The sequence below is a fragment of the Saccopteryx leptura genome, chromosome 3, assembly GCF_036850995.1.
Source record: "Saccopteryx leptura isolate mSacLep1 chromosome 3, mSacLep1_pri_phased_curated, whole genome shotgun sequence".
Classification (NCBI taxonomy): domain Eukaryota; kingdom Metazoa; phylum Chordata; class Mammalia; order Chiroptera; family Emballonuridae; genus Saccopteryx; species Saccopteryx leptura.
In genome coordinates this window covers 323,957,182-323,973,810 of record NC_089505.1, presented here as the reverse complement: position 1 = coordinate 323,973,810, position 16,629 = coordinate 323,957,182, and the positions used below count along the sequence as shown (strand labels likewise).

Genomic DNA, 16,629 nt, shown 5'->3' with positions numbered 1-16,629 from the left:
AAAGATTTTCTAATAACCATCTAGTAAACATATTGAATAAAAATAACATCATGCCTGACCAGGCAGTAGCACAGTGGATAGATAGAGCATTGAACTAGAACACAGAGGACCCAGGTTCGAAACCCCAAGGTCGCTGGCTTGAGCAGGGCTCATCCAGCTTGAGCACGGGCTCACCAGCTTGAGTGTAGGATCATAGACATGACCCCATGGTCGCTGGCTTGAGCCCAAAGGTCACTGACTTGAAGCCCAAGGTTGCTGGCTTGACCAAGGGGGTCACTCATTATGCTCTAGCCCCCTGGTCCAGGCACATATGAGAAAGCAGTCAATGAACAACTAAGGTGCCACAATGAAGTGATGCTCTCATCTCTCTCCCTTTCTGTCTATCTGTCTCTGTCTCTCTTTCTGTCATTCTCTTTCTCAGTCTCTATCATGCACACACACACAAATACAATAACTTCAATATACAATGCTGAATTTAATTTACTCTCTGCTCAATAAGTTTACAATGTATTGTAAACATATTCTGTGAATAGTCAAAAGGAGAATGTATTAAAAGATAAGTGAATACATGGGAGAGGAAACTTTTGCTTTTTGTACTTACATACAAATTCTAAAGTGAGCCTTTAAAACCTTGATGATTACTAGTTAAATTCTACAGCAATAGTTACAATTCATGGTCATTATAATAATTTAAAATTTCTTTAAGCAGAGAACCTTTCACCTAAAGTCATGTTTTCTTTTAGTTGCCAGATAATAATCCCACTAGAATGAAATGGATAAATATTGTAGAATCAGAGAAGAGGAAATTACCTTAAGTGATTATCTAGTTAATCCACCATTCTACAGATATGATCTGAAAAACAAACCAATCAAAAAAATGAAAAGCCATCATTGAATTTTTCTTATTCTTTTTAGTATTGTATTCTAGAATTTAAGAAAAAATTCACCAAGACAAGTTTTCTTATCGTTAATCATGAATCCTGTTGTTAATAAATTAAGCTAATATTTTTTAATTTTTATTTCAGCCGAGATAGAAAAGATGAAACATAAAAATCTACAAAGGAAATGTTCAGTAGTCATTCTTTTTGTACACTTTCCTTCCCAACCAACTAAGTTTATTCAGATTGTTGCACAACTCTTACCACCATTCGCCTCCAGAACATTTTCGTATTTATCAACTAAAACTCTATACCCATTATAGAATAATTCCCCATTTCCCCCACCCCAAACCCATGGCAACTATAATTCTATTTTCTGTCTCTATGAATTTTACCACTCTAGTTACATTATATAAGTGAAATCATACAATATTGGTCCTTTTTTGTTTGGCTTGTTTTACTCATCATAATGTTTTCAGGGTTCATCCATATTATAACATGTGTCAAAACTTCTTTTTAAAGCTAAATAATATTCCATAGTATGCATATACTGTATTTTGTTTATCCATTCATTCATCCATCAGTGGACAATTGTTTGCTTCCACTTTTGACTACTATGAATAATGTTGCTATGAGCATTTTTGTACAAGTAATCTGAGTTCCTGCTTTCAATTCTTTTGAGTATACAGCCAAAATTGGCATCATTAGATTACATAGTATTTCTGTGTTTATTTTTTTTTCTACAAACTGACATTACCTTTTTCTAGAGCAACTAACAGCTCTTTGAAAAATTATAATCATTATATTCTTGTCTACTATTTTTTTTACTAAGTCATTTGTTTTTCAAGGTTTTCAATATTCTTCTTACATTCTGGTACCCCAAACCAGAAGTTATGTGAAGCGTGTTCTGATCTATAACATTAGATGTGATTACTCTATTTCTATGTTCTGTCTTTTTTTTTTTTTACATGCACACAGGTTTCATTCTTGTTTTTAAAAACACTCTCTCATGTTTTGAAATAAAGTCATCCCTATCTTCCACCTATAATTTGTATTTAAACTCCCTTTTATTTTCTTAATTCTAGATAATAACCCTTCCACTTACATATCTAAAATGGAGATCAGAACACAAACAATTAACTCGGTGTTGCCCTGGCCGGATAAGTTAGTTGGTTAGAGTGTCACTCTGAAACACAGAGGTTGCCCTTTTGAACCCCAGTCAGGGAACATACTGGAGCAGATCAATGTTCCTGTTTCTCTCTCTCGCTTCCTCTTTCTCTAAAATCAATAAATAATATTGATAATAATAAGCTCAGTATTTATAAATACCACCCTTTATACAGTCATGTGTGTGGACAGATATGAATATGTCTGCATATCTTTTCAATAAAAATTGCTTTTATCCAAAGTGCTGTTGAATAGTTTCATGTTAATTGTTATATCATCTGCAACAAGAACCAAAAAAGCCTAACCAGGCAGTGGCACAGTGGATAGAGTGTCGAACTGGGATGCGGAGGACCCAGGTTCGAGACCCTGAGGTCACCAGCTTGAGCGCGGGCTCATCTGGTTTGAGCAAAGCTCACCAGCTTGGACCCGAGGTCACTGGCGTGAGCAAGGAGTTACTCGGTCTGCTGTAGCCCAACGGTCAAGGCACATATGAGAAAGCAATCAATGAACAACTAAAGCACCACAGCAAAAAATTGATGATTGATGCTTCTCATCTCTCTCCATTCCTGTCTGTCCCTATCTATCCCTCCCTCTCTCTGTCTCTGTAAAAAAAAAAAAAAAAGAACAAGAACAAGAACCACAAGAATGCTAAAATATGCTTAAACACTTTATTTTATTGGAAAATAAGTGATTTTAATTTTTAAAATCTGGCTTATGGCTTTACTAAGGCTAATATGAAATGAAAATGGTTTCCTGACTTTCAGGAACCTGGTATCTGTTTTCAGGAAAAGGCTGAGTTACAAATCTCTTCACTGCCTATAATTAAAATGCTGGAGGAAAAGTTACCATTCTTAAACATTACCAAACTTACTTTGAATCATATGTTTACGGCCTGTAAAGTTTAGGATCTGACCCCATAATCATTATTCAGCTAACTTGGCTAATATGATCATCTTTTTTCCTAAGTGTGACGGAACTTGCATCTGTTTAATATTAGAGGGAAAGCTGTTTCTTGCGTTTTAGTGGAAACTCCCCTGTAGTAGCTATCCTCTCTTAAAGGTCATGAATCCCAAAACAGGATTGTTTTCTACTGATAACTATATATTTGATGTTTTTGATAGTGTTTGTCTATAAATTCATTAGTGAGAATTTAAGTTAGAAATTAAAAATGAAAATACATTTTGCTATATCTTAATTTTATTCTTTCACAGTTAATAAATTTGAAGTGAAATGTCTTATAAAGCTTTTTTACAACTTGGTGGGAGATGTAACAGAGCGTCAAGGTGTGGTCAATGGACTGGATCGTAATGCATTTCGAAACATCTTGCATGTGACATTTGGAATGACAGATGACATGATTATGGACAGAGGTAAGAAGACATACAAAGCTAGCCATAACTGGAAAAACAAAAGTGTTTGTAGTTTGGATAACTATTGGTAAAAAGTTTAATATTTTGTATTCTCAATTGCACAAAAATGTAAAATTTAAATTTTTATATTTAAGAAAAAGATAATAAGGACAAAAATAGCATTCATTCTGCTTTGTGTATTTAAGAAGAGGACAAATCTGAATGATGGTGGCATAGTAGGTAAAACATCAACCTGGGATGCTGAGGTCCCAGGTTCAAAATCCCAAGGTCACCAGCTTAAGCAGTGGCTCATCACCTTGTGCTCAGGGTCACTGGCTCAAGCATGGGATCATCAACATCATTCCAAGATCGCTGGCTTGAGCAAGGAGTCACTGGCTTAGCTTGAGCCCCCGGTCAAGGCACATAAGGGAAGCAATCAGTGAACAACTAAAATACTGCAACTGCGAGTTGATGCTTCTCATCTCTCTCCTCCCTCTCTCTTTCCCTCCTCCACCACCCCCCTCAAAAACACACACACACACAAGAAGTCACCATACTTTATATCAGAAAACCTAAGATATTTCTATTTTTACTTAGTAAATATAATAATAAAAAGCTTTATTTTTTAATTTTAAACTTTTAAAATTAGATTTATTGGGTTGACACTAGTTACCATAATTATACAGGTTTCAGCTACCCAATTCCACGATACATCTCTGTACACTGTATTGTGTATTCTCCTCCTCAAGTCAAGTCTTTGTCCATCACCATTTATACCCTCTTCCACCACACTGTTGTCTGTGTTCATGAGTATTTTCTTTTGTTTTTGTCCTTTTTTTCTCAATCCATCCACTCCACCTTACCCAGTCCTCTGCCACCAGACAGCTATGAGCTCTATGTATGAATCTGTCTCTATAATATTTTGCTTGATAGTTCATTTTGTTCATTATATTCCATAAAAGAGTGAAATCATATGGTTCTTATCTTTTTCTAACTGGTTTATTTTACTTATCATAATGCTCTCCATGTCCATCTATGCTGTCACAAAAGGTAAGATTTCCTTCTTTTATATTGCTGTGTAGTATTCTATTATGTAAATGTACCACCGCTTTTTTATCCACTCATCTACTGATGGACACTTGGACTGTTTCCAGGTCTTGGTCAGTGCAGTGAGCAGAGGTTGCATATATTCTTTCAAATTAATATTTCAAGATTCTTAATATATATTCTCAGAAGTGGGATTGCTGGGTCAAAAAGCACTTCTATTTTTAATTTTATGAGGTAACTCCATACTGCTTTTCAAAGTGGCTGTACCAATCTATATTCCCACCAACAATAAACAAGGGTTTCTTTTCTCCACACCATTGCCAACGCTTGTTTTTTTGTTGATTATATTGATGATATACATTCCAACAGGTGTGTGGTGATAGCACATTGCGGTTTTAATTTGCATTTCTCTGATGATTAGTTACAGTATCTTTTAATATGACTGTTGGCCATCTGCATGTCCTCTTTATAAAAGTGTCTATTCAGGTCTTTTGCCCATCTTTTAATTGAATTGTTTTTTGATGTTGAGTTTTATAAGTTTTTTTTATAAATTTTAGATATTAATACCTTATTAGATGTATGACCAAACATGTTCTACCATTCAGTGGATTATGTTTTCATTGTGTTGCTGGTTTCTTTGGCTGTGCAAAAACTTTTTAGTTTCATATAGTACCAGTTTGATATAGTACCTTTTATTTTCTTTCCTTTACCCAAGGCGATAAGAGGGGGAAAATACTGCTTATGAGAAATGTCTGAGATTTTACTATTTATGTTTTCTTATAAGATTCTCAGGATTTTGGTTCTAATACTTAAGTCTTTAATCCATTTTACATTCTTGTGTATGGTGTGACAAGGTGGTCTAGTTTCATTTTTTTGCACATATCTGTCTAATTTTCCCAACACCATTGATTGAATATCTTTATTCCCTTTTATGTTCCTGCCTCCCTTGTCAAATATTAATTGATCACGTATGCATGGGTTGATTTCTGAGTTCTCTGTTCTGTTTGGTAGCTCTATATGCAAATACCATGCTATTTTAATTACAATGGCCATGTAGTTAATTTGTTTGGAATATTTGTTTTATTTCTATGAAATACACCATTGGTATCTTGATAAGAATTGTTTTGAATCTATAGATTGCTTTGGGTAATGTGGACATTGTAATGATTTAATTCTTCCTCTCCATGAACATGTTATATGCTTCCACTTATTTGTATCTTCTCAATTTCTTTCCTCCTTGTTGTTTACATCTTTGATTAAATTTATTCCTAGATATTTTACACTTTTTGAAGCAATTGTGAATGGTATTTTGTTGTAGTTTCCCTTTCTGGTATATCATTATTGGTGTATAAATATGCAACTTATTTCTGGATATTTACTTTGCATCCTGCTACTTTATTGAATTCATTTACTAGTTCTGGAAGTTTATTGATGGAATCCTTAGGGTTTTCTATATCCGGTATTATGTTCTGTGTAAATAATGGCAGCTTAACTTCTTCCTTTCCAATTTGAATGCCTTTTAATTCTACTTCTTTTCTGATTGCTGTGGCTAGAACTTCCAGTACTATATTGAAAAAGAGTGAGTGGTGACAGTGGACATCCTGATCTTAAGGGAGGTGCTTGTAGTTTTGGCCCATTTAGTATGATGTTGGCTATGGGTTTATCATAAAGGACCTTTATTACATTGAGGTATGTTCCCTCTATTCCCGCTTAGCTGAGAGTTTTTAACATAAGTGGGTGCTGGATTTTATCAAATGCTTTTTCTGCACCTATTGATGTGATTGTGATTTTTATTCTTTATTTTGTTTATGTAATGTATCATGCTTATTGATTTGTGACTGCATCCCTGAAATAAATTTCACATGATCATGGTGTATGATCTTTTTAATGTATTGATGAATGTGGTTTGCTAATATATTTTTTTTGATGATTTTAGCATCTATTTTCATCAGGGATATTGGCATATAATTTTTTTTCTTGTGTCTTTATCTGGTTTTGAAATTAGGATAATGCTGGAGTGAAATGAGCTTTGGAGTCTTTCCTCCTCTAGACATTTTAGAATAGTTGAGAAGGATACTTGTTAATTCTTCTTTGACTGGTTGGTAAAATTCACTGGTGAAGTTACTTGCCCCAGGACTCTTGTTTGTTGAGAGTTTTTTGATTACTGCTTCAATTTTACTGGCTGTAATCTATTGATTCAAATTCTCTGATTCCTCCTAATTTAGTTTTAGAAGATTATATATTTCCAGGATTTATCCATTTTGTCCAGAGTATCTAATTTGTTGGCATATAGTTGCTCATAATTTTCTTAGAATTCTTTGTATTTTTTTGGTGTTTGTTGTCACTTCTCTTTTCTTTCTAATTTTATTTATTTGGGTCCTCTTTCTCTTGATCATTCTGGTTAAAGGTTTGTCGATCTTGTTTATCTTTTCAAAGAACCAGCTCTTAATTTCATTGATCTTTTGTACTGATTTTTAAAGTCTATTTTATTTATTTCTGATCTGATCTTTATTTTTTTCCCTTCTATTACTTTGGGTTTTATTTGTTATTTTTCAAGTTTCTTTAAGTATAATGTTAAATTGTTCACTTCAGATTAATTTTTATTATTTCTTGAGGTAGACCTCTTAGGATTGCTTTTGCCTTTCCCCATAGATTTTGGATTATTGTGTTCTCATTTTCATTAGTTTCAAGGCATATTTTTATTTGTTCCTTTATCTCATTGTTAACCCATTTATTGTTTAGTAACATACTATTTAGCCTCGTTGTCTTTTTTTTTCCTTGAGATTGATTTCTAGTTTCACACACTTATGGTCAGAGAAGATGCTTGATATGATTTCAATCATCTAAAAGAATAATTTTAATTTTTTTTCAATTTTTATTTTTTTATTTATTCATTTTAGAGAGGAGAGAGAGGGAAATAGAGAGAGACAGAGAGAGAGGAGAGACAGAGAGAGAGAGAAGGGGGGAGTAGCTGGAAGCATCAACTCCCATATATGCCTTGACCAGGCAAGCCCAGGGTTTCAAACCAGTGACCTCAGCATTTCCAGGTCAACGCTTTATCCACTGCGCCACCACAAGTCAGGCTAATAGAATAATTTTAAAAGGAAATTTATGTTTCCTTCCATCACTGGAAGTATTTCAATAAGAATTAATATATAATCTTGTCTATCATGTAAGCACATTACATGTTGAGTAACAAAAGTGTAAAATTATATATTTATGTTTATATATCAATATATTTAATATAGAAACATATTTGTATGTTAATAATTAATGATTAATATATTTAGATATTCAGAATTTACTTTGTTCCCAGAAAATCTGAAGTAAAATTTTGATAGTGTAAATAAACACTTTTCCAATGTTATGATGTCTTAGTTTCTTCCTTTGTCAAAAGAGAATATTGGACCATATATTCTGAAGTTTTGTTAAATTATAAAAGTGAGTAGAAACAGTGTAGTTATATTACTGAGACTAAAAATGCAGCACAAGTATTATATTGCACTTTTTCTTTCTTTCTTTCTTTTTTTAGTATTCCGAGGTTTTGATAAAGATAACGATGGTTGGGTAAGCGTATCAGAGTGGGTTTATGGATTATCACTGTTTCTTCGAGGAACTTTGGAAGAAAAAATTAAATGTAAGATTTCAGGTTATGCTTCTGGTTTGTACATTATATTAACATATCTAAGGAATTTAAATTGATATACTCCAGCCCAAACTGTGAAGTTAGTTGTCTATTGGTTGTTTGCTTTGAATGCCCATTAGCCTCTTTCATGGAGCAATTCAAGTCAATTTTAAAGGTTGAAAAAATTAATTAAAAGGAAAATCAAAATATTTTGAAGAGTAATTAATGTCAAGCAAGACATCAGAGGCATATACTACACATGCTAATCATGTACATATGCATTTACATATTGAGGTATTATTTTACACATTTAATTACTTGAATTGTAACCATAACTAGGGAATATTGATTCTAGTGTTCTGATTCTCAGTTAATTCTCAATTTTGATGAACTCTGTTTAAGAATTACTTTTTAATCAGTTTTCTAAAAATTTCAAGTTGAAAATGTTTAACTTATTGTTTCTTGTCATGCTTTTCCATAGCTGAATGTAATGAAACTTTTTCTAAGTATTTTTGTATATATTCAACAGGTGTATATTAAGCATTTATTATGGGAAGTAGATTGTGTTAAGGCCTGAAACATTGATAAGAATATCAATGATATAAACATTGACCCTGAAATTTTTATCAAAAAAAATGTTACCTTAATGATAATATCAAATTCATAATTGGCTATTTTTTTAAAAGATTGCTTTGAAGTGTTTGATATGAATGGTGATGGATTCATTTCAAAAGAGGAAATGTTCCACATGTTGAAAAACAGCCTTCTCAAACAGCCATCTGAAGAAGATCCTGATGAAGGAATTAAAGATTTGGTTGAAATAACACTTAAGAAAATGGTAAATATGTGTAATTTAGGAAATTTATATTAAAATTTATAAGCTAGATGTGATATGAAAATAATAATTTAAATTATAGTAACTATTAGTTTCCTGCTTGGTGTAATCAAACACTCAGATGATGCTCTTCTATTATAATACTGTATTAAAAGTTCTTTTCAATGACACTGCTTAGTCTCATTTTTATAACACCTTTTTTGACCATGAAAAGGCAGTTGTGTTTGTGATAATTATTTGACATGTTGACTAACATAAAGCTGATCTACCCTAGGATCGTGACCATGATGGGAAACTGTCCTTCTCAGATTATGAAAAATCTGTGAGAGAAGAGACGCTTTTACTGGAAGCTTTTGGACCATGTCTACCTGATCCAAAGGTAAGGAAAGATATTATTTGCATTGAACAGTGACCAAAATGTAATGTAGAATCAACAACCCAAGACATGGTTTAGTGAGTGATGGATTGGATGAATCAACTTCACCCACAGAGAAGAACTTCCACAAAGAGAAAGTCTGCTAAGAAGAACCTGATAGTTCTTTTTATAGTACTGTTTTAGCCCAATGCTATTTTTTTCACTCATTAATGCATTCACTTATGTAAGAAGCAATTATTGAAGCTCAATGGGGGCCAGAAGTGCAGATGAAAGGATTAATGAAAGCACTCAAAGCTTTTTTTAAGGAAAAATCAACATGAAAATATTCAAGAGGTTGATAAGTATTAGTATAATAATAGTTAATGACTTGTACAGTGCTTTTTCTATGCCAGACACTGTTATCAGCACTATGCCCCATATCAGCTCATTTAATTACCCTAACAATCCTATGAAGTAGGTAGTATTATTATTATCATTTTACAGATGAGGAAACTGAGGTTTGGAGAGTTTAAGCAACTTGTTTAAGCTCATGCAACAATTATGGAATACCCTGGGGCAGTCTGGTTCTCGAGTCCACAGATATATGTGTAGAATACTGTGGTAGTCATGAAGAGGGCATCAAAACCAGCCATATTAAATGACTGGTTAATGTCTGGTAGGACAAGAAAGACTAGACTTTAAGGACCCAATAGTCAGTCAGCTATGTCAAAATGGAAAAAATAATGGGTAATCTAAGCAAAGGGAATGACATAATGAGAGAAGAAGAGGGAGAGAGAAATATCTTTATTAAAGAGTATTTGGGGCCCTGGCCGGTTGGCTCAGTGGTAGAGCATTGGCCTGGTGTGCAGAAGTCCCGGTTTCTATTCCCGGCCAGGGCACACAGGAGAGGCGCCCATCTGCTTCTCCACCCCTCCCCCTCTCCTTCCTCTCTGTTTCATTCTTCCCCTCCTGCAGCCAAAGCTCCAATGGAGCAAAAGATGGCCTGGGCACTGGGGATGGCTCCATGCCCTCTGCTCCAGGCGCTAGAGTGGCTCTGGTTGCAACAGAGCGATGCCCCGGATGGGCAGAGCATCGCCCCCTGGTGGGCGTGCCGGGTGGATCCCGGTCGGGCACATGCAGGAGTCTGTCTGACTGCTTCCCAGTTTCCAGCTTCAGAAAAAAAAAAAAAAAGAAAAAAAAAAAGAGCATTTGGTGTGGTATGAAACTGATGATGAGTGATGAGGCTAGAGATGCATAGAAGTGCCAAGCCCAAGGGAGGTTAGAGCTTGGATTTTGTCTTGAAGGTCATGAGGATTCATTTTAAGCAAGTAGAATGATTTGATATATAAATATTACTATATACCTACCCCCCAAATCTAGTCCAGATCTCTAGATGCCTACCCAACATATCCAGTAGATAATCTCAATAAATTTTTGGTTTTCCCCTCAAATTCTTCCACCTTCCTGTTTTCTCTATCTCAATAAATGACATGCCCACACTCAGTTATTCAGTCAAAAACCTAGGAATCATCTTTTTCTTTTATAGTACCATTAGCTGTTCCTTTGAAATATATCCTTTAACATAACCTCTTTTTTCCACATGACTACTCACCACAAAACTAAATCAAACTGCTATCATTTGTCACCTACTCTAGATCATTAGCTTTCTTGCTTCCACCATTGTCCCTGTAAATATACAATATCCAGTATATTTTAAAATATAAATTCTATCATACCCCTCCTTGGCTCAAAACCCCTCAGTGGATTCTGAAGTCTGTACAGTGGACCCTTTCCTTCTCTCCAACCACCCCTCCTAATATAGTATATCCCAATTTATCTTAAGCCTGAGCTACTCCAACCACCTTGCTGTTTCTCCCTAGTTGTTCCATTACCACTTACCTCTGTCTAGAATGTCCTTTCCCCAGACCTTCTCATGCCTAAATCTCTCATCTCATTCAATCTCTAGTCCTCATTCTACTCAAATGTCATTGACCATATTAACTACTACACCCCTTCATCCTGTAACCTTGCTTCTTTTTTCTTCATAGTTTTCATCACTACAGAGACCATATTTACTCATTTACTTATTGTTTCTCTCACCATATAAATATAAATTCTCTGAGGGTGGGAACTTGGTCTTTTTTCCACCATAATTCTCCATATACTGTGCATAGCACAAGATAGATTCCCAGCCAATGTTGAGTGAATGGATGAATAGATGGATGGGTGGAAGGATTGATCTCAGAAGTACATAATGGAAAGTTTTGGGTCTATCCCCTTATATCTCAAAAATTACTCATCATTAACCTTTATTTTTACCTTATATCTTCAACCTTTTCTCTCACTATTAAAACCTTCTCATCAGGACTTAAGCAGATCTAAACCAGTGCCATCTGACAAAAGAATAAAAAAGAGAAGGAGAAAGATGGAGGAAAGGAAAAAAAGAAGGAAGGAAGGAAAGAAAGAAAAGAGAGATCTCACCTTAATTCCACAGATGTCCATTTCCTGTACAATGGCTTTCTTTTTTACAATCAAGTGTCTTCAAAGAATTATGAATAGTTGCAACCTATACTACCATCACTTCTTCCTGTCTGCTCTTGAAACTGCTCATTCTGAGGTCACTATACCCTCCTTGTTAATAAATCTTGAGTGTTCAGCTTTTGAGTTCTTATCTTACTGGACCACATTCCTTCTCTATTCCCTAGCTACTGGGTCACCATCTCCAGCTTTAGGAAGCATCTTTGTTACGTGTTACATCTTGGCTGTGACATAATTAGTCCTCCTGGCCTCCCCGAGTCTACTGCTCATCTGTTTCTGGCCAGTCTCTGCAAGTAGGCTAAAGGCTCCTGGAGAGTTCATCTTTGTGATCCATACCAATTATTGTTCTTGGAATATATTCTGTATTGTTGCCATCTGTGAGTGAAAAGACACATGCATCAGCATCACAAATTCTTGATTCCCTATGTTATTTTGTATCTTTTCAAAGGATATATACAGAATATTTTTCTTTGTTTTATCTTTTTTTGGAAGTCTTCACTAATTTGAGTATTTTAATTTTATAGAGCCAGATGGAATTTGAAGCCCACACTTTCAAAGATCCAAATGAATTCAATGATATATGAATATCTAAATGTCTGTGCTATCTCAAGTGAGTAAAAAAAGGAGGTGTATAAGTATTGCATATTTTTTTTTCTACTTAGCTCAGAAGATAATGTTGAATTGTGTGTTTGAGGTGGTGGATAGTATTCACTTCATATATCATTCAACTTTGGTGTAAGAACCAAGAAAAATAGATGAAAAACAAGGTCTTTCTTATTAGATGTTGCTGAGTTTGGCAAAACAAGTTAACATTGCTAGAGGTATTTTCTATTTAGACATCTGTTGAAACACTAAACTGTCATAAAATATTTGTATTAATGAAGTGAAATTAGTGAAATTAGTGAAAGCTAAGAATGATATGATTTCACACATAGGTGGGATATAAAAATGAGACTCATAGACATAGACGAAAGTGAAATGGTTACCAGAGGGAGGGGTTGGAGGAGGGGGAAGCAGAGTAAAGTTAGACAAATATATGGTGATAAAAAATTATTTGATTTTGGGTGATGGGAGCACAACACAATCAATGATTCTAATGCTATAGAAATGTTCACCTGAAACCTATGTGCCCTTATTATCAATGTCACCCTATTAAATTTAATTTTCTAAATAAAGAGTAAAAAAAGAAATGAGTAACAAGATTATATAATCATGAATTATTAAGACAAATAGTCTTCATGTCAGAAAAATTCTGGGTACAATAAATTTAAAAATCATTGAAAATACTGAATATTCTTTGGAACAATAAATAATTAAGATGGCATCAAATGATACTGGTATTTAGCATTAAAATACCTTCCTGCTAGGCACTAAGGGAGATTTAGAGAGATGAAAGAAACATGTAACCTATTTTAATATGATCTATATTATTGTTTGAGTCATAATATATCTGTCACAACAGTTAATACAATCCTTTGCACAGAATGGGCTCTCAATAAATACCCTTGATTGAAAAGTACAAAGTACAACAAAGTAAATCCAAACTCTTGGCAAGCAGAGGAAGAGGAAAGTGTTGTTTCTTAGTTTAATAAATGATGTAGAGGCACAGCTTTTAATTTACCTCTGGAATCACCCCTGTTGCCCCCCTCCCCTGTCATTGTACTCAGCTGGAAAGACTGTTCTGACTCTGTTTTGCTGCCACATCTCCACTCTTTGTCCCCATAAAAGTGTGTACCCCAGTGGCATCCCTCCACTGCCTAGGGTTCCCCTTCTGTACACCCTTATAAGAGACCTAACTTCTCCTCTGCCCCCACTATCCAGCAGGTGTTTGTGAGCATTGGAGGGAAGCATGAGAAAGATGGGGCCTTGTTACGTTTATGAGTTGCTGTCTATCTCTTTAGTAAGCATGTGCAAGCAGCTGATATCTTTTCTGTCAGTATACAAATATGTATATTTAGAACCTACTTGGATATTAAATACCTTTTACTATATATACACTGCTCACAAAATTTAAGGGATATTTCAAAATGAATATGAAGTGATAAGAAAAACAAGCATTTGATTCTTTTTTATCAAACAAGAACATCAGAAAAGCAAACGACAAGTCAAAAAAAGTTGTTCAATCAAGCAAATGAGATGCAAAGCCAACTTGTATTTCATTGGTGAAAATGCACTATACAGAAGGCTGAAAGTACTGGAGTATCTGCATGTTCCTTGATCTTGAAAGTGCACATCCTGCAATTTTTCAGCCTTTGCAATGCCCCTGCAACACAATTTGCCCAAATGTGAAGCCTGGAGAGGCATAGGACGTCTTGAAGCTGGTCAAACACAGATGACTGGCAAGAGTACTTGGAACATTCCAATGTGTGATTAGCAAACTGTAGAATTGCTTTCAAGAGACTGGCACAGTACGAAGAAGACAAGGGCAGGGTCACCCATCTGCCATAATAGCAAGAAATGACTGCTACCTGAGTTTATTGGCAAGAAGGAACAGGTACAGTAAAGCAACAGAGCTGTGGGGACAGTTTCTTGCTGCCACTAGATGACGAATATGCACCCAGACCATACAAAATTAGCTCCATCATGTTGGACTGCACACCCAGCAACCTATGATATGCATTCCATTATCTGCTGAGCATTGTAGAACCTGTAGAAGGTGGGCTGATGAGCATCATCACTGGACCCATGATGAGTGGTCAACTGTCCTCTTCTCTGATGAGTCACAGTTCAGTCTGCAGCCTGACAATCATCGTGTCCTGATCTGGCATGAACAAGGAACATGGGAGAAGCCATGTTTCATGTGAGAAAGGGACTCCTTTGGTGGTGGTGGAATCATGGTGTGGGCTGGCATCAGCATTGGTGGTTATACCTACCTCCACGTCATCAGAAACAGATCACTGACTGCTGTCAGATATCAAGATGAGGTCCTGCACCCTATAGTGGTACCCTATGCTGGAGCAGTTGGAAACAACTTTCTTTTCATGGACAATAATGCAAGGCCCCAAGATGTGCATCTCATCAACAATATGCTTCAGGAGGCAGGAATTGAACACATAGACTGGCCTTCATGTTCTCCAGACCTGAATCCCATTAAACATGCTTAGAATGCACTGGGAAGATGTCTAGCAAACCGTCCAATGCCTCCCACAATACTTCTTGAGCTGGAAGTTGCCCTGGAGCAAGTGTGGCAGAGGATCCCACAAGAGCTGCTGGACAATTTGATCCTGTCCATGCCCCATCGCTGTCAGTGTGGTTTGGCAGTGTTGGGTGACCATATACCATACTGAACAGTCAGTGTGTGGCACTCTTGTCCAGTTTGACATGCTTCTGTTCACACCCACCGAAATGTCACTTGCTACTCAATCACAATAATTGAGCTTGCATCTCATTTGCATAATAGAACAACTTTCTTTGACTTGTAATTTGTTTTTCTGATGTTCTTGTTTAATAAAAAAATCAAATACTTCTTTTTTACTGACTCATATTCATTTTGAAATATCCCCTAATTTTTGTAAGCAGTATATTTATACCCTTTAAGCAACTGCTCCCTATTTCCCCTACTTTCCCATTTTCTACAACCACTTTTTTACTTTCTATGATAAAGTCTTAAAATGGAAGGAAAATAATCCATGAGATGCAAACAAATTGAATAGTTGTTTTCAGATAAAGTATAAGAAACAGTTATGTTTAGAGACTTTATATTGTTAATAAAATAGAAATTTCTGTTTACTAAGAATAAACTTCTCCAACTTTATGTATTTTTTAAACTATCAGCCATCATTTGCTATTATAAACCCCATAAATTTGGGAAGGGCTGGTAAATATAATCCACCAGCTAAAATTGCATTATAATAATATAAACATTACATTGTACTATATTTTTTAAAAGATATAGGCCCTGGCCGGTTGGCTCAGGCGGTAGAGCGTCAGCCTGGCGTGCGAGGGACCCGGGTTCGACTCCCCGCCAGGGCACATAGGAGAAGCGCCCATTTGCTTCTCCACCCCCCACCCTCCCCTCCTTCCTCTCAGTCTCTCTCTTTCCCTCCCGCAGCCAAGGCTCCATTGGAGCAAAGATGGCCCGGGTGCTGGGGATGGCTCCTTGGCCTCTGCCCCAGGCACTAGAGTGGCTCTGGTCGCGGCAGAGCGACGCCCCGGAGGGGCAGAGCATCGCCCCCTGGTGGGCATGCCGGGTGGATCCTGGTCAGGCGCATGCGGGAGTCTGTCTGACTGTCTCTCCCCGTTTCCAGCTTCAGAAAAATACAAAAAAAAAAAGAAAAAAAAAAGATATAGATAGAGCCAGGACTTGAACCTAGATCTATTACTGTCTTTATTGCAATACAACCCATTGCCTTTCTCAGTCAACATATTGTAACAAATTGTTCTACTCAAAATAAATGACCAGTTTCAGATTGTGAATGTTTTCTGGTAGATTGCCTTAGAGATCCTGGTCTATACTCAATATTCTGCCCACCTCAGCTTCTTGACACCTCTTGCCCACCATGAAAAACATCCAGCCATTAGAGCCCGTGTCCCCCCACTGCTGCTTTTTGGTGCTAAATCCTGTCCACAGCATGTTCTCAATTACTATTGCTCTGCTTAATAACCAGTTGGCACACAATTCTAAAGTAAATTACAATTAAATGAAAGGCACTCAATGTTTAATGTAAGCTTTATATTTGCCTATACTGGATATATAAAACTTACTGTAAATTTGAGGTTCTGAATTATTTTTTAAACTAGTAAAAAATTGCTAGTTAACCAAAAGGTATTTAATAGAAATTGTAAGAATGGATCTGATGCTATAGATTGGCTTAACCTGAAGTTAAATGTACTGC

General features: G+C 35.8%; 1 protein-coding gene across 4 annotated transcripts in view; it reads left to right on the top strand.

Annotated features, from left to right (window-relative positions):
• The window catches only part of CLXN (calaxin), a 59,782-nt gene that overhangs the window by 1,313 nt on the left and 41,840 nt on the right, over positions 1 to 16,629 (top strand). For 2 of the 4 annotated variants that reach the window (XM_066379079.1, XM_066379080.1), the window contains exons 2-6: positions 3,257 to 3,415; positions 7,974 to 8,078; positions 8,753 to 8,904; positions 9,176 to 9,280; positions 12,319 to 12,404. In XM_066379079.1, coding sequence (XP_066235176.1) covers positions 3,257 to 3,415; positions 7,974 to 8,078; positions 8,753 to 8,904; positions 9,176 to 9,280; positions 12,319 to 12,378 — 581 coding nt within the window. In that variant the 3' untranslated portion in view covers positions 12,379 to 12,404. Of the gene's footprint in view, positions 1 to 3,256; positions 3,416 to 7,973; positions 8,079 to 8,752; positions 8,905 to 9,175; positions 9,281 to 12,318; positions 13,710 to 13,875; positions 15,921 to 16,629 lie in introns of those variants that run through there. The other 2 variants (XM_066379081.1, XM_066379078.1) reach the window with 2 other exon arrangements.